This window comes from Mobula hypostoma, chromosome 7, assembly GCF_963921235.1.
Source record: "Mobula hypostoma chromosome 7, sMobHyp1.1, whole genome shotgun sequence".
In the NCBI taxonomy this organism is placed as follows: Eukaryota; Metazoa; Chordata; class Chondrichthyes; order Myliobatiformes; family Myliobatidae; genus Mobula; species Mobula hypostoma.
This window is the reverse complement of record NC_086103.1, coordinates 19,099,782-19,122,995: the sequence shown is the minus strand read 5'-3', so window position 1 is coordinate 19,122,995 and position 23,214 is coordinate 19,099,782. Positions and strand designations below refer to the sequence as shown.

General features: G+C 40.8%; 1 protein-coding gene and 1 long non-coding RNA gene across 2 annotated transcripts in view; both read right to left on the bottom strand.

Annotated features, from left to right (window-relative positions):
- Positions 1-6,961: 6,961 nt before the first annotated feature.
- LOC134348855 (uncharacterized) lies at positions 6,962-21,752 on the bottom strand. Its single transcript, XR_010018499.1, has 4 exons — positions 21,670-21,752; positions 12,110-12,163; positions 8,718-8,761; positions 6,962-8,577 (listed from the first exon to the last, which is right to left on the bottom strand). It is a non-coding gene; the product is annotated as an uncharacterized LOC134348855 (long non-coding RNA).
- A 307-nt stretch (positions 21,753-22,059) lies between these two features.
- Positions 22,060-23,214, bottom strand: part of LOC134349885 (uncharacterized) — a 59,292-nt gene continuing 58,137 nt past the window's right edge. Inside the window, exons 12-13 of the mRNA XM_063054851.1 lie at positions 22,222-22,308; positions 22,060-22,091 (exon numbers count right to left, since the gene is read on the bottom strand). Of these exons, the coding sequence (XP_062910921.1) occupies positions 22,060-22,091; positions 22,222-22,308 (119 nt within the window). The remainder of the gene's footprint in view (positions 22,092-22,221; positions 22,309-23,214) is intronic.

Below are 23,214 nucleotides of genomic sequence, written 5' to 3'. Positions count from 1 at the left end.
CTCCCCCTTCACTTTAGTGCCATGGGTGACCCTACCAGGAGCTAAGTGCCAGAAGGCTAAACTTCAGGGAGCAGCCTTCTTGAGATCTCAGGAACTGTTCGCCACGACAAGGTGACAATCCTCAGAGAAAAAGGCAGAGGGCATTTCAATTTCACTAATATTGTGTGACTAATGCGTCTTTTATTAGATCCATTAGTAAAATTATGTCCCTGGTCTTGGATGCCACCGCCAGAGCATCTGGAATCCGTGGAGATACTTTGTTTCATTGTGATGACTCTTGCCTCCATTTTGTGAGTGGGGAATAGAAGGATCTTTGCAGTCATCATTCAATTAATGAAGTCTTTTAGAAGGCAATTTCTTTGCTTTTAATTTCTATGTCTGGTATCGCTTCTCCTTTAGTCTCATGGGTTATTATGTGACACTTTAGTAGGCATGTTTTGAAAGACCATCACATGCATAACCCTCATTAATGTCTCTCCTGCATTCTTTTTGAACTATTTATATTTCTTATTGTAGCTCACAGTACTTTTTACATATTGTACTGTATGATGCTGCAAACCAACAAATTTCATGATGTGTCACTGATAATAAAACTTTTTCTGATTCTGTTACTTTATTAAATATTACCTCAGCTGCTGCTTGTGTGGAGATTACGAGTTTCCCTTGTATCCATGTGGGTTTCTTTCAAGTGATCTGATTTCCTCACATATCCCAAATACATGCCAGTTGGTAGGATTGGCTGCTTTGTTGCCCTGAGTAATTAGTTCAAAGTATATTTACCATATACAACCTTAAGATTCATTTTCTTGCAAGTGTCAGCAAGAAAATAAAAAAATACAATAGAAAACATGAAAAACTGTACATAACAATGACTGACAGGCAACACACACAAAATGCTGGAGGAACTCAGCAGGCCAGGCAGCATCCTTTTTTTCTCCAGTCCTGATGAAGGGTCTCAGCCCAAAGCATCAACTGTTTACTCTTTTCCGCAGATGCTGCCTGAACTGCTGAGTTCTTCCAGCATTTTGTGCACGTTGCTTGGATTTCCAGCATACGAAGGGTCTCGGCCTGAAACGTCGACTGCGCCTCTTCCTATAGATGCTGCTTGGCCTGCTGCGTTCACCAGCAACTTTGATGTATGTTGTCTGCAGATTTTATCCTGTTTGTGAAAGACAGAGAAAAGTCTAATGTGCAAAAGAGGACAAATCAGGCCAATAATAACAAAGTAAGTAAATAATACTTAGAACATGAGCTGCAGGGTCCCTGAAAGTAAGTCTACAAGCTAGAGACATACATGGATATGTAGTGAAAATCTTTGTATTGGGATATCAAAAACAAGAGGGTTGAGGTTTAAGGTAAGCTGAAGGAATTTTAAAGGGGATCTGAGGGGTAGTTATTTTTACATAGGGAGTAATTCATATCTAAAGTGTGTTGCTGGGGCAGGTGTGGAAATCACCCTCACCCATCACCTCTACACCGAAGATAAAGATTAGCTTTATTTGCCACATGTACATTAAAACATACTGTGAAATGCTCCATTTGCATCCATGACCAACACAGCCCGAGGATGCGCTGCGGGCTGCCTGCAAATGTCACCACACTTCCGGCGCGAGCATAGCATGCCCATAATTTACTAACCTACCTCGTACTGTCCCGCCGAAGGGTTTCGGCCCAAAACGTTAACTGTATTATTTTCCTAGATGCTGCCTGGCCTGCTGAGTTCTTCCACCATTTTGTGTGTTCTCCCCAACACATACCTCCGTCCCCTGACCTATCTCATTCCCTAACAGGAGATCTAGCACTGCCCCTTCTCTAGTTGGTACCCCTATGCATTGCTGCAAAAAAAAACTATGCTGCACACATTTTACAAACTGCAAACCATCCAGCCCTTTTACAGTATGGGCTTCCCAGTCTATGTGTGGAAAATTAAAATCTCCCACAATCACAACCTTGTGCTTACTACAAATATCTGCTATATCCTTACAAATTTGCTCATCCAATTTTCGCTCCCCATTTGGTGGTCTATAATACACCCCATAAGTGTTACCACACCTTTCCTATTCCTCAATTCCACCCAAATAGCCTCCCTTGACGAGCCATCTAGTCTATCCTGCCAGAGCACTGCTGTAATATTTTCTCTGACAAGCAATGCAAAACATCCCTCTTTTGTCCCTCCCATTCTATCACACCTGAAGCAATTAAATCCAGGAAAATTTATTTGCCAATCACACCCCTCCTGTAACCATGTTTCACTAATAGCTACCACATCATACTTCCAGGTATCAATTCATGCTGTAAGCTCAACCACCTTGCTTATAGTGCTCCTAGCATTAAAATAGATGCATTTAAGAATTTTTCCACCTCTTACTCTCTGTTTATCACTAACGGTGCAAACAAATTTAATATTTTCTTTTTCTTCCTTCTCCCCTATCTGTTCCTACGCTCTGGTTCCCCTCCCCCCTTGTATCTAGTTTAAATCCACCTGAGCCTCTCTAGCAAACCTACCTGCAAGAATATTTGTTCCCCTCCAGTTCAGATGTAAACTGTCCCACCAGAACAGGTCCCACCTTCCCTGGAAAACTGCCCAATTATCTATAAATCTGAAGCCTTCCCTCCTGCACCATGTCTTCAGCCATGTGTTGATCTGCGTTATCTTATTATTTCTAAACCCGTCTGCATGTGGCACCGGTAGAAATCCTGAGATTGCTATCCTGGAAGTCCTGTCATTTAACTTGGCACCTAACTCGCTAAACTCACCTTTCAGGACCTCCTCACTCTTCCTACCCACGCCATTGGTCCCTACATGGACCACGACATCCGGCTGCTCACCGTCCCTCTTGACAATACTGAGAACTCGATCTGAGATATCGCAGACCTTGGCACCAGGGAGGCAACAGACCATCCGGGACTTTTGATCTCTTCCACAGAACCTCTTATCTGTCCCCCTAACTATCAAATCCCCTATCACTACTGCTCTCCTCTTTTCCCTCCTTCCCTTTTGAGCTGAGGGTCCCGTCTCGGTGCCAGAGATGCAACCACTGCAAACTTATGTCTGGTAGGTCGTCCCCATCAACAGTATCCAAAATGATGTACTTATTATTGATGGGAATGGCCACAGGGGTGCTCTGCTCATTCTGTCTATTCCCTTTCCCTCTCCTGACAGTCACCCAGCCACCTGTCTCCTGACTCTTAGGGGTGACTATCTCCCTGTAACTCCTGTTTATTTCTGTCTCTGCCTCCCGAATGATCCAAAGTTCATCCAGCTCCAGCTCCCTAACTCGGTTTGTCAGGAGCTGCAGCTGGATGCCCCTTTTGCAGGTGTAGCCATCAGGGACGAATGTGCTCGCCGACTTCCCACATTCTGCAAACGGAGCATTCAACTGCCCTAACTGCTGCCTCCATTACCTACTGTTAAGGTAATTAGATTTATTAAAGGAACTTACTCAGCCTTACCTCACTTGGAGTGAAGCTCTTCCTCAGCCTCTGCTCGCCGAAGCCTCAGGAGCCAAAGCCTTCTTACTCTGTCTCCCACTGCTCCGTCGTCTGCTACAATATTGCCCCCTCCATTAATCTTCTCACTTTTAAACACTCCCACTGCCTCACGGTCCGACTTACACGCACTTGTGCAGTCGTGCCCCGTTCAACTGCCGAAGAAGAAAAAAAAATTTTAAGCTCAACTTTAATTGTTACTCACCCATATAGCTAAACAAAATGGCGTATAGTGGCTCAATGTGAATTTTTGACTGGTTAAACCCCCTAGAAACTTGAGAACATCTAATCTACATTAAAGATTCTATATCAATGCAGTTTATTAATATTCTTCAGGGAAAGATGGAAGCCTTATGAGTTGGAAACCAGTCATTAGCTCTAAGTGTAGCAGAGCATGCAAACATCTCCTTCTGCTCAACTCATCCATGCTAATCAAGTTGCTTAATCCAGTTGTTAGTCCCATTTTCCTGCATTTAGCCCTATTCCCTCTAAATCTCTGCCAACCAATCACCTGTCCAAATAGCCAAAATGTTTCATTTGTGGGGAACGTAGAGTGTTAGCTCTGAATCCGATCCTGGAGTAGTAAGCCTGCTGAACTCGGCAGAAACTTTATTCTGAATAGAATCAGATTATCGGAGGCCCATGTTTTAACTTTTTTTATAACTAACATGAAAAATATCATGCTCTTATACAGCTGTGTGCAACTAATTCTATTTTTAAGTCCAGGTGATGGGTTGAAGCGTGACTGTCTATTTTCCCTCATAGACTAATCTACAGTGCCTTTTGTATGTTGCTCCAGATTCCAGCATCTGCAGTCTCGTCTGTTTTCCTCCCCTGCATTCCCCCTGCTGGTAGGTCAGCCCCACTGAATACAGTACAATGAGTTGCACAACCCTACCCCTCAGGTTCAACTTCCCTTGGTAGAATTATACAGTTCATAACTACTCATCAGTATAGAATACGTTACAACCCCTAGTCTGATGTAGGCTATTCAGTCCTAGAACACAGAACATAGCACATAGAGCATGGTACAGGCACTTCGGCTCATAATGTTGTGCTGTGCCTTCAACCCACTCCAATCTAATAGTTCTGCCATGTAGAAACATCTGTCTTTCTTTCATAATGAGCCTAAGAGTCTCTTAAATGTCCCTAATGTGTCAGCCCACACCACTACCCATGGCAGCTGGTTCCATGCACCCACCACTCTCTGTGTAATAAAAACGGTCTCTGACATCTCCCCTGTACTTTCCTCCAATCATCTTAAAATTATGCCCTCTTGTATTAGCCACTTCTGCCTTGAGAAAATGGTGCTGGCTGTCCACTCTATTAATGCCTCTTATACGTCTCTATCAAGTCATATTGACTGGTTCTTCTGCCCACTTATAGGCCTTGCTTCTAACTAACAAAACACAGTCAGACCTGTCCAATTTAAATATAAAATTTGTTTTGATGCCTTCCATTGCTTTACAGAGTATCTCGTTCTGGAATACCGGATGCTGGATGTGGAATAGATTCTGTTACAGTCTCACAATTAGGAGCAGATTCTTCCATTCCTCTTTTTGAACTCAAGAAGGTTGGAGCTGGTCAAAGTCAAAAGCCAAAATAAAATTAATATCAAAATGCATATACATTACCATATACTAGCTTGAAATTCATTTTCTTGCAAGTATTTACAGAAATATAAAGAAATACAAGAGTTGACCAAAAAACTACATAAACAAAGACTGACAAATAACCAATGTGCAAATGAAGGCAAATTGTGTAAATTTTAAAAAATATGAGAACACTTGCTATAAGTCATAAATATAAACATATATGGGGAGAAAAATATAAAGTTTTTTCAGAAGACTGTTCTGCTGGAGGACCAATTTCCTCTTTCTATTTTGCCAGATTCCCCTCAAGTTGCAGAGTTACAACAGTATGAGTGTTGTGGATGAGCAAAGGAGTAGGGTCAAAGAGGGTTTGATACTCATTCCATTTCAATTTCCCCTGATAAACAGTGACTTGCTCCAAATTAAACTGCTCAAAGCCTCTTGTCTTCAATATGTACATATCTTGTCTGGCTGATTGTTGAAACCAAGGTGCTATAATATGATATGGTTTAACCTACCAGAAACTAACTTCCCTCAGCACTTATATACCAACATCTCAACTTCAATCTTCAGGTCTTTATTGGGATTATTGTCTGGTTTGGAACGGAGCAAGTTTTCACCAGGCTGCAGGCCTGGCATCTGAACGAATGTGATGGTAAAGTGATGGATCTCAGGAGCAATCTGCTTTCTGAACTGGATGGCAGTCTTGCATCGTTAGCTGGAAAGCTGAAGCTAACATCAACCAAAGCCTTAAACAGACCTGAACAAAGGATCTTTCTGGTTTAAAATTGCATGTCTTTTCTCCCCTCAACATTGAAGGAGGCCATTCAGCCCACCAAGCATGAGCACTTTCTGATACCTTTTGCCGCACTTATTCAAAGTCAAAGTAAACCTATTCTCAAAGTATGTATATGTCACCATATACTACCCTGAGATTCTTTTTCTTGCAGGCATTTCCAGGAAAATAACCTATTTACAGGAAAATGAATCTACTGTAACCCAAACCTCAAATATCCATTTCTTCCCCACCATATCAATCACATTGTTGAAATCATGATCATTGCTTTTCTTTAACTTGTTCCCTTGCGACATATTTGGCTTCTGATTCATTCACTAATACACATTCTCAATATGTTGAAACAAAGATATACACTCAGTTTGAACTATTGCAGAATACTGGTAGGTCGGGTTGGCTGTTTGGAAGTTTGGTTGATCGCTGAGCTTGGAAAATGTTTGCAGACATTTCAGCTCCAATCAAAAAGCCGTCATCAGTGCACAAAGTCCCTCAAATATACACTGATAGTGAGTTCTATATACTCAGTAGCCATACCATTAGGTACAACTGTTGGTTAATGCAAGTATCTTGTTGGCCAATCAGGTGATACCAACTCAATGCATAAAAAACATGGTCAAGATGTTCAGATGTTGCTCAGACCAACTTCAGAACGAGGAGAAATGTGACTTAAGTGACTTTGATCATGGAATGATTGTTGGTACCAGATGGAGTGGTTTGAGTTGATCTCCTGGGATTTTCATGCACAGCAGTCTCGTCTCTAGAGTTCGCAGAGAATGGTGTGAAAAACAATAAACATCCAGTGACCAGCAGTTCTATGGGCGAAAATGCCTTGTTAATGAGAGAGGTCAGAGGAGAACGGCCAGACTGGTTCAGCCTGACAGGAAGGCAACAGTAAGTCAAATAACCACATTACAAACGTGGTGTGCAGATGAACATCTCTGAATTGGCACAACACATCAAACCTTGGAGTTGATGGGCTACAGTGGCAGAAGACCACAAGGATACTCTCAGTGGCCACTTTATTGGGTACAAGAGGTACGAAACGTAATGACAACTGAGGGTAAATCAATTGCTGCGTCTTACAGAAAGTCATTCAAGAACTTCAAAAAAATAACATTTTATTGTCATTAGCAAAAAGAAAGCAGACTGTGTCCACTTGTGCAAGTTATAGATATTTGCAGTTCACAACTCAACCCAGAATTATTATTCTACATTAAAAGGAAAATCTGGATTTCATGAAAATTTCTGATACTTGATTTATTAAGTACAAAATTTGAGTTCTTAGTCTTTTTTTGAATCTTTGGATCTGGATATCAACTAAAATCAGCAATTTGAGCCCCATCCTGCAATTCAGTATACTTGGCTATTAGGTTTAGTCCCTGGAAATAACTAATGCTTGCCCTTTGATTCTAATGCATAATGAATGCCTAGGAGGAGTAATAAACAGTACTTTTGGAAAATAAGAGAGTCCTAGTTAAATAGACTAGCTAAAATGTCCTGTCCCATTCCTACATTGTATATAGTTTGGATAGTTATTCTGGTACTATTTTATATAAGAAATTAGAAAGTAGTTATTCAAAATTTAACTCTTGCAGTGAGAGTTGAGCCCAACTAGCTTCAATATACTTGAAGTCAGGATCATTTTAAACAATTGGCTATCCTGGACCTTGTAAATTTGTCAAGGCCTGCAAATTAAAAGGCAGCTGTATTAGAATAATGGGATTATGATTTCTCCATCCTTTTAAATCCAATTTTCACAAAAAAATTTTGGAAGTGGTATAATAATGAAGGATGAATCATTCTTCAATCAAATGCTGTTTTCTCTCATTAAATTAGAAGGAAACGCTGGAAACTCACCATTTGAGCAAATTCTAAGGATAGATCTGAAGAAGAGGCTACTTAAAGCAAAGGTTGATAGGTTTTTGATTAGTAACGGTGTCAAAGGTTACAGAGAAAAGACAGGTGAATGGGGTTGAGAGGGATAATAAATTAGCTATGATTAAACAGCAGAGAGGATATTATGGACCAAATGGCCATTTGCTCCAATATCTTAAGGTCTTATGATGAAATTTTATTGTTTGAACATAATATAGCAAGAAGAATTTGCATGGTGTCTCATGATCTAATGTGCAAGGGTTTTCAGAGGTTATCAATATCAAACACGGTCAGCAGCCTGATTCCTGAAGGCATATCTTTAAATATTATGTCGATTATATGGTGATTTTTTTTTACTCTTTCAGCAACTTAAGATATTTCCAATTATCTATGCAAGATGCATAAAAGGAAGCAAATGAAACAGTTCAAGAGCTCCCTCATTTAAGGTGGATTCCATGCTTTATATCAACCAGATACATATTGCAATTCTCAGATGCTAGTTGAATTCTTTAGCAAAGTTACCTAAACTGGTCAATTTTATTTGCACAATATACATATCTGCTTCCATTTTACGTAGCATCTGCAGAAGCAAAGAAGAAATAATAGAACTATATTAAGAGTTTCTACTTCCAAGCTATTATTCAAAAGTTACATATGTTAATTCAGAGCGAGTACAAAATATGTAGGCCAAACAACAGTTCACGAATTTGTTTCATTCCCTGCATCCAACTCCATCTTCTTTTCTTGGGAGGTTATTCAAATATTTGTTCGTGCTATCTGCGCATAGATGACAGATGAATGATCTTCCTTTGAAGAGACCAGGTTCTGATGAATCAAAAAATAACAATGAATTGGAAATTATTTGTTGTTGTATCCCTGTACGTCAGTAAACACCTCTATAAATTTGTTGCAGGAATTAATATTGATAGATATGGGAGCTCTCCAACAAGACTCAATGTACTTACAGTTTTTGAAGTTTGGTTAGCAGATTGCAGACTTTGTCTGTGTCCTGTGATAAATTTTAAAAAATCACAATTAACAATTTACACTGGCATATGCTCTGATAGAGGAATCAACAAGGTACAAGTATCCTGAACACACTGAAGTCATAGAAAACAATGACACTGAATACAGTGGATTCCGTTTAATTGGGCCAATGGTTAATCAGGGCAGCTGCTTATTTTAGACAAATCTTAAAGAACAAAAATAAATCAAGAAAATAGCAGGGATTTTCTTCATTTTTTGTGGGCAATATGCTGCTTAATTTGTGCAGGAGTCTGTTGCCAAACATTTTCTAACTGGTGTCAGTCGTGTGCACATTACGTGGTTGTTAAACACTACACCACGCTTAGAGCAACAGTTTTTGAAAAGCATCGGTTGTCTGTCTTTCTGTTTAAACAGCAGTGAGTTTTGTTACTGATAGTTGGTGAGAAATAAGCAGTAAGACAATTCAGAACTGTTTTGCTCACTGTAGTGTCATGCATTCAGGCTTGGAATTGCCAGAAATGGCCGGGAGTGAAAATGGAACGGTTTCACTACTTCAACAAGTCAGAAACTACAAAGAATTTGAAGGTTGAATGTTACTGTTGGTCCCCACCAGACATTCAGCTCTCACCTGTGGCTTCAAGTAGCTGTTTGTATGTGATGGTGACCACACCTTGGTATACTGCTTTGACTGATGGGATAAACCAGGTGAGAGTAGCCAGTGGGTCTCATATGCTTGTCCTAGCATGCAAAGCTGGCTCTGATAGACTGGATAGATGAGATCTACAGTGAGATCCAATGGCCAGGAAGGTGGTTCTCCAACACTTCTTGGAGGGCAAAGCGAGTGACGAGGCACAGATGAAGTTACCATTATCCACCGCAACCAGGGAAGACCCTTGTGACAACTACTTGTCTCTCTGGATCTAGTCCTCTGCAGTTAAGAGAATGGAAATTCCCCCGTGCAACAGCTTTTTGACTTTAAAAACTCTCCCATACAGATTTCCTGTCATCAGCAGATTATGATGGACAACCACCAGAGTATCAATAGTGTTCTAATTTTTCCCATATTTTATTTTTATGCCATGAACTCCTACCATTAAGCAAGGGGTCTGTGGACCCCAGACTGGGAACCCTGGATTTAAATACATAATTTGATACTCAGTTAAATGATACTTCGTCTTTTTTGATACCTTTTTAAATTATCTCGTCGGTTAATAGGGGCAGCCAATTATCGGACCAAAATGCACTGGTCCTGACATGTCCCAGTTAACCAGAATCCACTGTATTTGGCAGTGCAAATCATAAACATCACTGAACTGCTACCTCCTTGGTGTTCTCACCAACGTCCAATTTCCCTGTGCAACATCTCCGTGATTCTCAAAATGGGACCTTAGTCACTGCATTTTCTGCTTGCTGCATTGCAGTGTTTTACTACTATTTGCTCTTAACACCATACAGCTGCTGCAGGGGCAGATATTGTTCATGATATTTTCTTGAGTTCTTTTAAATTGGGAATTCCATGTGGATATTCTGAGGTTGGCGGAAAAATGAAATGAACAAAGTAAAAAGTATAAATCTCTTTCACGGTCTAAATCAAGTTGCTAAACATTTCATTTTGCAGAATGTGGCTCAAACTTCTGATCTTTATTTGTTATTCATTGCCTGCTTTCTCTGATCCAATTAAGAAGAGAAAGGTCTCCGATTGCATATTTCCTAACCTTAGACATCTGGATGTTTCATGGACCTAAGAATCTTCCTTCAAAGTACAATAGTAATCTTAGGTTGCTTTCTTTTGAAGTTCTTGAATAACTAATTGATGTGTGTTTAGGCAGAGCTTTTAGAATCTCAGAACATCCCAAAATGCTCCACAGTGATTAAGTACTTCTGGATTGTAGTTATTTTTTGCAGTGAAAGAAGCCCAGTAATCTAGTTGGCAAAGCAACCTTTCACAAAGTTATATGAGACTGATTGTGTACTCTAGTCCAAAAATTGGGCTATATCCAATTTAATTTAATGCCGAAACATCAGATTATATGTCACCACATGAACTGTGAAACCAGGGCATCCTTGCTTTAAGAAAATGATTGACCTTTGCTTTTACAATATGTTGAATAAGGTATTTTTTGAAAAGAAGTACCATTCTCAAATGCAGTCTCACAAGCATACTGTCATAGTCAGGAACACGTGCAATGTTACTTGTATACTGACCTGTGGAGATGGAGCAAACCAAGTGGGGGGAGGGGTCAGAAAGATGCAAAAAAATGGGCAGGGAGGTCACTGATCTTGAGATGGGGAGGGTTGGGTAGGAGGGATATGAAGAAATTGATTGAATGGTGCAGGACTCCTGAGGGAAACTCTCTGGAGTATGGAGTGGACAGTTTGCCTCTTGCGCTATGAGTGGTTTACAGAAGCCCAAAATGTGTACAGTGAGCTGTTGGGACTAAAAATTTATGGAAATAAAAGGAAAAGAAAATATTTTTTTACACATAAAATAGAATCTTGGGACACCCTAGATTAGCCAGGTTCCACTGGTTTCAAGATGATGGCTCTCCTCGGTGAAATGTGTCGTAATAATATAGGCTGTAAATTATTAAGGCTTTTGATCCAAATTAGCTGATATGTAAACAATATACATATTTTAATTAACACACACAAAATGTTGGAGGAACTCAGCAGGTCAAGCAAAAATCAATGGAGTGGAATAAAGAGCCTACATTTTGGGATGAGGCTCTTCATCAGGACTGGAAAGGAAAGAGTAGGAAACCAGAAGGTAAATGTTTTGATGTTAATATTACATGTATAAATTTTCTCAGGGAAAAAGACAATGGCGTTAGTGTGATTTATGATAAGAACTGTTCTGGGAAGAATACAAGTACTGATAAAAATATGAGAACAAATATTCACTATGTGCTCTTTAACACATAAAATATATAAATGGATTCTCCTGAAATAAATTTTAGGCCTTTTTCTTAATTATGTTAATTGGTATAGGACATCAGACTTAAAATTCCTTTCATTACTTCACAATTTAGCTGGGGAATTTTATGTCCCTTACACAGCATGTGTCTTGGTTTAACCTCTGACCCGAAAGGCAACACTACCAATAATATACTACTGAGTTGAAACATCTGCCCAGATCTCTGGAGGGGCTGTTGAATCCACTCAGACGAGGCTGCGCTACCACCCAAGGCTCAGTTGTCTGACTCACTGTGTATTAATGGACAGAGTGAAGGGTTTTATCCCGGGACTGTCTGATGCTGTTATATGTTTTCCAAAGACAACAGGGTTTCAGACCCAGTGCTAATAAAACTCAACTTGAGAAAAAAAAAATCAGAACTGAAAGAAGAGTTGGAAAATTATGCCTCTATACCACCTGGTGCATTCTTCCGGAAGGAGATGGACTCATAATGAATATCTTCCTCTGTATCTGCAGAGATGAGATAGAAATTAAGAATTTGATTTTATATGCAGAGGCCTTAACAAAGCAAAGATAATGGATTAGATCTGAAGTGAAAACATCATTGTTAGGTGAGTAACATTACCAAGGTTTTAAATTTAAGTAAAATAGCTTATTAATTAGTTATGTTGCTAACAGCTTAGTTAAGATCTTTCTTATTGTCTCTTAATATACTTGTGTTAATATTATTTTTCATTCTGTTTGTGATAAATGTACTGTGTTATGCAGAATGGTCCCAGAGGAATGTTGTTTCATTTTGCTGTATACATGTGTACAGTTGAATGTCAATAAACTTGACCTTCAATTTGAATTTTCATCAGGCCAGCTCCCTGCTGTCCTTCAAAACATTTTCAATTTACCAGCAAAACTGGTCTCAACTTTTGTAGTCTCCATGAAGCATTAGTCTAAATTACACATTCAAAGTCATAGCTGGTAATTGAAACCAAGGCTTTCTATTTCCAAAGTAAAGGGTCTTGCAAGATTAACTCTGTTGTGTGATATTGCAGACTGCATGGTCTCAGATTTATTAAACAGAGCAAGTTAAGAATATAGCTGAGTTATGTATTTGTCTCAATCTTACTCCTTTTTTTCCCTACCTCCTTTATTTCTCACTGGGCTGTGACTCCACAAAGTTTCAAAGCAAATTTAGTACCAAAGTAGAAATATGTCAACATAGAGTACCCTGAGATGGATCTTCTTGTGGGCATTTACAGTAAATACAAATAAACTGAATAGAATAACTGAAAAAAACTGCACACAAAGATGGACAGGCAAACAATATACAAAAGTCAACAAATTGTGCAAATATAAAAAGAAAAAAAAAGATAGATAGATAGATAAATAAATAGACAGATAGATAAATAATACTGAGGACATCAGTTTTAGAGTCCTTGAAAGTGAGTCTTTAGGTTGGGTCGAGTAAAATTAATCACTCTGATTCTGGAGCTTGATGGTTGAAGGGTTATATCTATTTCTGAACCTGGTGGTGTGGGACCTAAGGCTCCTCTGCCTCCTTCCTGTGAGAAGAGGGAGAAGTGAGCATGGCCTGGATGGTGAGAGTCCATGATGATCAAGGAGTGACAGCCACCAATATACAACATAAAATTCCCTGTTCCTGTGTGAAATTGACCAAGTGTTGGAAAAATGTGTGGTCATATGATCTCAAAGCCAAGCACGGACCTAACATCTACACTTGTTGCTTCAGGCTTACTTGACTTTGGAGATTCACATGAAGAGTTACTTTATGAGATAGATTAGCTTTATTTGTCACATTAAATCAAAATATTGAAAACATATAGTGAAAAGTGTTGTTTGCATCAACAACCAACACAATCCAGAACACTTCTGGCTTCAACATTACATGCCTACAACTTACTAACCCTTACTAAACCGTACTTCTTTGGAATGTGAGAACCAGCGGAAACCCACACAATGATGGTAGAAGGGACAAACTCCTTACGGACAGCAGCAGGAATTGAACTGAGATCTTACAGCTGGCACTGTGGAACATTACAGTACCTGCTAGACTACCACGCCAAACAGTTGGGAGAGTTCAACAGCCCATGAAAGGTAAGAGTCAGGACCATTAGAAGTGAATTGGGTGGGTAGACTGTAGAATAGACACTTTTGACAGTGAAATAGGGCTTGATCATAATGATCCTTGCCATGAGGAAAACCTTAATAGCATCCAGCTCATCCACAGATTGTACATTTGGGTACTTGGATAATGCTCAGGATGTTTCCAGGACCTAGGATGGCGGCCTGGAGCTACATCTCTTCCAAAGGAGATGTAAGGCACTCCTTCCCTCCACTAGCCTGTAGGTCACCTTTGAACAAGGTGAAGTACCTGTTTAGCAGCCCCCCCTCACTCCACCGATCAGGGTCACGTGAAGTCATGGGAGCTAGTGATGGATGGTCATATGAGCTACTGATACATATCACAAGTCCTGGTTATGTGACCACTGATGCCAGGAACTGAGTTTACGGACACAGATCAGCAATGATCTTATAGAATGGCGGGGCAGGCTCAATGGGCCAGATGGCCTACTCCTATTTCTTATGTTCTTATGCCAGCCAGACAATCTCTGAAGAGTAACCATAATGGCTGGGTCACCCATCTTGTGGAGACACTGCCCAGAAGGAAGTAATGGTAAACTGCTTCTGTAGAAAAATTTGCCAAGAACAATCATGATCATGGAAAGACCCTGACTGCCCACGTCATAAGAGCCCTCTCACTGCTACGGGTGGAAGTTCCCACTTGCTTCAAAAAGGAAACAATTATACCAGTGCCCAAGAAGAATAGTTTGGGCTGCTTTAATGACTATCGCCCGATAGCATTCACATTGACAGTGAAGATATACTTTGAGAGGTTGGTCATGACTAGACTGAACTCCTGCCTCAGCATGGACCTGGGCCCATTGCAATTTGCCTATTGCCAACATAGGTCAATGGCTCTCCACACGACTTCAGACCACCTGGACAACACCAACATCAGGACGCTGTTCATAGACTATAGCTCAGAATTTAACACCATCATTCCCACAAACCTGATTGAGAAGTTGCAGAACCTGAGCCTCTGTACCTCCTTCTGCAATTGGATCCTCGACTTCCTAACCGGAAGACCACAATCTCTGTGGATTGGTGATAACATATCCTCCTGGCTGACGATCAACACTGGCGCACCTCAGTGGTGTGTGCTTAGCCCACTGCTCTACTCTCTATATACTCATGACTGTGTGGCTAGGAATTGCTCAAGTACCATCTATAAATCTGCTGACGATACAACCATTGTTGGTAGAATCTCAGGTGGTGACGAGAGGGCGTACAGGAGTGAGATATGCCATCTAGTGGAGTGGCGTCACAGCAACAGCCTGGCACTCAATATCAGTAAGACAAAAGGGCTGATTATGGACTTCACGAAGGGTAAGTCGAAGAAAAACATACCAATCCTCATTGAGGGATCAGAGGTGGAGAGAGTGAGCAGCTTCAAGTTCCTGGGTGTCAAGATCTCTGAGGATCTAACCTGGTCCCAACATATCGATATAGTTATAAAGAAGGCAAGACAGCGGATATACTTTATCAGGAGTTTGAAGAGATTTGGTATGTCAACAAATACACTCAAAAACTTCTAAAGTTGTACCATGGAGAGCATTCTGACAGGCTGCATCACTGTCTGGTATGGAGCGGCTACTGCACAGGACCGAAAGAAGCTGCAGAAGGTTGTAAATCTAGTCAGCTCCATCTTGGATACTAGCCTACAAAGTACCCAGGACATCTTTAGGGAGAGGTGTCTCAGAAAGGCAGCGTCCTTTATTAAGGACCTCCAGCACCCAGGGAATGCCCTTTTCTGACTGTTACCATCAGGTAGGAGGTACAGAAGCCTGAAGGCACACAGTCAGCGATTCAGGAACAGCTTCTTCCCCTCTGCCATCCGATTCCTAAATGGACATTGAAGCTTTGGACACTACCTCAATTTTTTAATATACAGTTCTGTTTTTGCAGATTTAAAAAATCTATTCAATATACATAATTGATTTACTTGTTTATTTATTATTACGTTTTACTTTATTTATTATTTTTTTTCTCTCTCTGCTAGATTATGTATTGCATTGAACTGCCTTACTTTTTATCTGTCTCTACCGCCGGCCCTGACAGGGCATTCCACGCACCCACCAATCTCTGTGTAAAGAACACATCTCTGCCATCCTCTCTATATTTCCCTCCAAACACATAAAATGATGCCCCCTTGTAATAGCCATTTCCACCCAGGGAAAAAGGCTCTAAATATCCACTATATCCATGCCTCCTATCATCTTGGAAGTCTTGATCAACTCACCTCCCATCCTCCTTCAATCCAAAATGAAAGATAACCATATAACCATATAACAATTACAGCACGGAAACAGGCCATCTCGGCCCTTCTAGTCCGTGCCGAACTCCTACTCTCACCTAGTCCCACCGACCTGCACTCAGTCCATAACCCTCTATTCCCTTCCTGTCCATATACCTATCCAATTTAACTTTAAACAACAACATCGAACCTGCCTCAACCACTTCTGCTGGAAGCTCGTTCCACACAGCCACCACTCTCTGAGTAAAGAAGTTCCCACTCATGTTACTCCTAAACTTTTGCCCCTTAACTCTCAACTCATGTCCTCTTGTTTGAATCTCCCCGTCTCTCAATGGAAAAAGCCTATCCACATCAACTCTATCAATCCCCCTCATAATTTTAAACATCTCTATCAAGTCCCCTCTCAACCTTCAATGCTCCAAAGAATAAAGACCTAACTTGTTCAACTTTTCTCTGTTACTTAGGAGATGAAACCCAGGCAACATTTTAGTAAGTCTCCTCTGTACTCTCTCAATTTTATTGAGATCTTTCCTATAATTCAGTGACCAGAACTGTACACAATACTCCAAATTTGGCCTTACCAATGCCTTATACAATTTCAACGTTACATCCCAAATCCTATACTCAATGCTCTGATTAATAAAGGCCAGCATACCAAAAGCTTTCTTCACCACCCTATCCACATGAGATTCTACCTTCAGGGAACTATGCACCATTATGCCTAGATTCCTCTGTTCTACAGCATTCTTCAATGCCCTACCATTTACCATGTATGTCCTATTTTGATTAGTCCTACCAAAATGTAGCACCTCACACTTATCAGCATTAAACTCCATCTGCTATCTTTCAGCCCACTCTTCTAACTGGCCTAAATCTCTCTGCAAGCTTTGAAAACCCACCTCATCATCCACAACACCACCTATCTTGGTATCATCTGCATACTTACTAATCCAATTTACCACCCCATCATCCAGATCATTAATATATATGACAAACAACATTGGACCCAGTACAGATCCCTGAGGCACACCGCTACACACCGTCCTCCAATCTGACACACAGTTATCCACCACTACTCTCTGGTGTCTCCCATCCAGCCACTGCTGAATCCATTTTACTACTTTGATGTTAATGCCTAATGATTGAACCTTCCTAACTAACCTTCCATGTGGAACCTTGTCAAGGGCCTTACTGAAGTCCATATAGACAACATCCACCGCTTTACCCTCGTCAACTTCACTAGTAACCTCATCAAAAAATTCAATAAGATTTGTCAAACATGACCTTCCACGCACAAATCCATGTTGACTGTTCCTAATCAGACCCTGTCTATCCAGATAATTATATATACTATCTCTAAGAATACTTTCCATCAATTTACCCACCACTGACATCAAATTCACAGGCCGATAATCTGAGCTTGATCAATCTATCTTCATAAGACATGCCCTCTGTTCCAGGTGGCTTCCTGGTAAATCTCCTTTGCACCCTCTCTAAAGCTTCCAAATCCATCTTATAATGAGATGACCAGAACTGAACACAATATTCTAAGTGGGCTTTTATAAGAGCTGTAATATTACCACAGCCTCTTGAACTCAATCACCTGACTAATGAAAGCCAACACACTATATGCCTTTTAACAACCTGATTAATAACTTTGTCTTTGGTAATAAATTCCACAGATTCACCTCCTTCTGGCTGAAAAAATTCCTGTTCACCTCTGTTCTAAAGGGAGACCCTTCTATTCTGAGTGCGTGTCCTCTGGTGCAAGACTCCCCCACTACTGGGAACATCCTCTCCATGTCCATTCTATCAATACTTTTAAATGCAGGAGAATGAGTTTTATATTATGTGCTTGTGGAGCTATCAAACCATACAAACTTGAACCAGAGTTTACACTGATCCTTCCAAAGAGATCTCCTCACCTTCTTGAACATAGAACATAAAATAGTACAGCACAGTACAGGCGATTCGGCCCACATTGTTTTGCCAACCCTCAAACCCTGCCTCACATATAACCCCCCACCTTAAATTCATCCATATACCTGTCTAGTAGTCTCTTAAATTTCACCAGTGTATCTTCCTCCACCACTGACTCAGGCAGTGTATTCCACGCACCAACCACTCTCTGAATAAAAAACCTTCCTCTAATATCCCCCTTGAACTTACCACCCCTTACCTTAAAGCTACATCCCCTTGTATTGAGCAATGGTGTCCTGGGGAAGAGGTGCTGGATATCCACTCTATCTATTCCTCTTAATATCTTGTATACCTCTATCATGTCTCCTCTCATCCTCCTTCTCTCCAAAGAGTAAAGCCCTAGCTCCCTTAATCTCTGATCATAATCCATACTCTCTAAACCAGGCAGCATCCTGGTAAATCTCTTCTGTACCCTTTCCAATGCTTCCACATCCTTCCTACAGTGAGGTGACCAGAACTGGACACAGTAGTCCAGGTGTGGCCTAACCAGAGTTTTATAGAGCTGCATCATTACATCGCGACTCTTAAATTCTATCCCTCGACCTATGAAAGCTAACACCCCATAAGCTTTCATAAGTCGACGGATAGAGTTTAAGAGTCACGAGGTAATGATCTGAGTACATGTACCCCGAGATCCCTCTGCTCCTCCACACTACCAAGTATCCTGCCATTTACTTTGTACTCTGCCTTGGAGTTTGTCCTTCCAAAGTGTAACACCTCACACTTCTCCAGGTTGAACTCCATCTGCCACTTCTCAGCACACTTCTGCATCCTATCAATGTCTCTCTGCAATCTTCGACAATCCTCTACACTATCTACAACACCACCAACCTTTATGTCGTCTGCAAACTTGCCAACCCACCCTTCTACCCACACATCCAGGTTGCTAATAAAAATCACGAAAAGTAGAGGTCCCAGAACCGATCCTTGTGGGATACCACTAGTCACAACCCTCCAATCCGAATGTACTCCCTCCACCATGACCCCCTGCCTTCTGCAGGCAAGCCAATTCTGAATCCACCTGGCCAAACTTCCCTGGATCCCACGCCTTCTGACTTTCTGAATAAGCCTACCGTGTGGAACCTTGTCAAATGCCTTACTAAAATCCATATAGATCACATCCACTGCACTACCCTCATCTATATGCCTGGTCACCTCCTCAAAGAACTCTATCAGGCTTGTTTGACATGATCTGCCCTTCACAAAGCCATGCTGACTGTCCCTGATCAGACCATGATTCTCTAAATGCCCATAGATCCTATCTCTAAGAATCTTTTCCAACAGCTTTCCCACCACAGACGTAAGGCTCACTGGTCTATAAATACCCGGACTATCCCTACTACCTTTTTTGAACAAGGGGACAACATTCACCTCCTTCCAATCCTCCATTACCATTCCCATTGACAACGAGGACATAAAGATCCCAGCCAGAGGCTCAGCGATCTCTTCCCTCGTCTTGTGGAGCAGCCTGGGGAATATTCTGTCAGGGCCTGGGGACTTAACCGTCTTAATGTATTTTAATAACTCCCATACCTCCTCTACCTTAATATCAACATGCTCCAGAACATCAACCTCACTCATATTGTCCTCACCGTCATCAAGTTCCCTCTCATTGGTGAATACCGAAGAGAAGTATTCATTGAAGACCTTGTTGACTTCCACAGCCTCCAGGCATATCTTCCCACCTTTATCTCTAATCGGTCCTACCTTCACTCCTGTCATCCTTTTGTTCTTCACATAATTGAAGAATGCCCTGGGGTTTTCCTTTACCCTACTCGCCAAGGCCTTCTCATGCCCCCTTCTTGCTCTCCTCAACCCCTTCTTAAGCTCCTTTCTTGCTACCCTATATTCCTCAATAGACCAATCTGATTCTTGCTTCCTAAACCTCATGCATGCTGCCTTCTTCCACCTGACTAAATTTCCCACCTCACTTGTCACCCATTGTTCCTTCACCCTACCATTCTTTATCTTCCTCAGCGGGACAAATTTATCCCTAACATCCTGCAAGATATCTCTAAACATCAACCACATGTCCATAGTACATTTCCTTGCAAAAACATCATCCCAATTCACACTCGCAAGTTCTAGCCTTACAGCCTTATAATTTGCCCTTGCCCAATTGAAATTTTTTCTGTCCTCTCTGATTCTATCCTTTTCCATGATAATCCTGAAGACCAGGGAGTGGTGGTAACTGTCCCCCAGATGCTCACCCACTGAGAGATCTGTGACCTGACCCAGTTTGCTACTAGATATAGTATGGCATTCCCCCTAGTTGGCCTGTCACTGTACTGCGACAGGAATCCGTCCTGGACACACTTAACAAACTCTGCCCCGTCCACACCCTTGGAACTAATCAGGTGCCAATCAATATTAGGGAAGTTAAAGCCACCCATGATAACAACCCTGTTATTTTTGCACTTTCCAAAATCTGCCTCCCAATCTGCTCCTCGGTATCTCTGCTGCTACCAAGGGGCCTATAGATTACCCCCAACAGAGTAACTGCTTCCTTCCTGTTCCTGACTTCCACCCATACTGACTCAAAAGAGGATCCTGCTACATTACCCACCCTTTCTGGAGCTGTAATAGAATCCTTGACCAGTAATGCCACCCCTCCTCCCCTTTTTCTCCCCCTCTTTATCCCTTTTAAAGCACTGAAATCCAGGAATATTGACTTGGCTTCTTGTTGACAGTTGAATATTCAGCAAAATGATTTGACTCGGGGGAAGGTGTCTTGTTGGATCGTGGAAAGAAATATTTCTAATTATAATGTGAGAAATGTGGGCTCAATTATGGACAAAGCAATATGATTCAACTATTGTTGTTCAGACAATAGTTAATCTTTTGTTTAAAAACTTTTCAGTGATTTTAAAAGCTGATTAGTGGTGTTGAATTGTGTTGAGTGGTAGACAATATATCATAATATGGATAATCACTTCGACCTGTTACCATTGAGATCTAGGATGATCGGAAACATGGACTCATTGTTTGAAAGAAAACATTATTGCTTGAAAGCTTTGCTTTGACTATGGAGGCCTAGTCACTGGGTATATTTAAGTTGATTGGTTCTTGCTGAGTCAGGGCATGAAGAATTATGGGTGAAGGTGGGAGACTGGGATTGACGGAGAAATGGATTAGCCATGATGAAATGACAAAACAGACACAATAGGCCAAATGGCCCAATTCTGCTCTTATATCTTATGGTTTTATGGTCTTCAAATATTGCTCTTGGTAGGTTAAATCTTTAGCTCAGATTGTGATTAGTTATGTCAGTTGCTAGTGAAACTTTGTGACGGGATTATGATATCCCAAGAAGGTAGCGAGAAAGTGCAATGGGATATAAAGTGAGGTTATTATTTATATCATTAGTGGAAAACCATGACAAACAAGGTGTGCTAAACATGTTCAGATTGTTCAGTATTGTGGTTTCTCAATGTTTATAGAGATTGATGATAAAGGTAAAATTATGACATTGATGTTACATGCAAAATCTGATAATTAATGGAAGCACATCACATCCTGAGTAAATAACAAATACATTTCACAGTTGAGGTGTAACAGGATAGAAGTACAATAGTGTAATAAGAAGGGAAACCTGAACTGCCATAAGCAAATGGAACACACATGCAAAATAATTTTTCAATAATACCTTGGATTTGATGGAGTTCATTGACATTTGAATAAAGGTGCGATTCTTCTTGTACGTTTCCCTCTTTGTGTTTCTGCTCTTCCAAATCTGTCCAGACAAAGAACTCTTCTTAAAATTAATTTCACTTTTCTTTCAATTTCATCAATTCAGCAGCACAAACTCAAAACTGAAAATTTTCTGAAATCTGTTCCAAGTGTAACAAAAATTATGACTCTGTGCAATTAATATTTTTGCAGTCACGCCGTACAGACATTGATTTGCTTGCCGTCCAATTGTTTTTAGCTAAATGATATTTGCTTGTGGTCAACCCCCACTTCAGGTAATAGGCACATATTTGATTTAAATAAGGGACAATGCTGCTGAAATGGCTAACTGACACTCTCTGAGGCTTTATCTTATAATTAATGGAAGCACATCACATCCTGAGTAAATAACAAATGCATTTCACAGTTGAGGTGTAACAGGATAGAAGTACAATAGTGCAATAAGAAGGGAAACCTGAACTGCCATAAGCAAATGGAACACACTTGCAGACTAATTTTTCAGTAATACCTTGGATTTGATGGAGTTCATTGACATTTGAATAAAGGTGGGATTCTTCTTGTACGTTTCCCTCTGATTGTTTCTGCTTTTCCAAATCTGTCCAGACAAAGAACGTTTCTTAAAATTAATCTCACTTTTCTTTCAGTTTCATCGATTCAGCAGCACAAACTCAAAACTGAAAATTTTCTGAAATCTGTTCCAAGTGTAACAAAAATTATGACTCTGTGCAATTAATATTTTTGCAGTCACGTCGTACAGATGCTGATTTGCTTGCCATCCAATTGTTTTTAGCTAAATGATATTTGCTTGTGGTCAACCCCCACTTCAGGTAATAGGCACATATTTGATTTAAATAAGGGACAAGGCCACTGTCATGGCTAACTGACACTCTCTGAGGCTTTATCTTATAGTCCAGAAAGCACAGGTTCAATTTGCATATGATCTTATTCAGATTTTTAAAAATAAATTAAAATTGAAAATTTCAATAAAAATCTGTATAATAATTTGGCAATGAGCAACAATAACACACAAAATTCTGGAGGAACTCAACAGGTCAGGCAGCATGCAGAAAAGGGAAAAACAGATGAAAATTCTGGCTGAGACCTTTCATCAGGGCTGGAAAAGAAAGAGGAAGGAGGTGTGGGGAAGGGGATGGAGTATAGACCAGGTGATAGGTGAAGCCAGGTGTGTGTGGGAAGAGGGATTGGGTATAAACCAGGTGACAGGTGAAGCCAGGTGTGTGGGGAGGGGGATGGAGTATAAACCAGGTGACAGGTGAAGCCAGGTGTGTGGGGAGGGGGATGGAGTATAAACCAGGTGACAGGTGAAGCCAGGTGTGTGTGGGAAGAGGGATTGAGTATAAACCAGGTGACAGGTGAAGCCAGGTGTGTGGGGAGGGGGATGGAATATAAACCAGGTGACAGGTGAAGCCAGGTGTGTGATGAGGGGGATGGAATATAGACCAGGTGATAAGTGAAGCTACGAGGGGTGATTGATAATTTT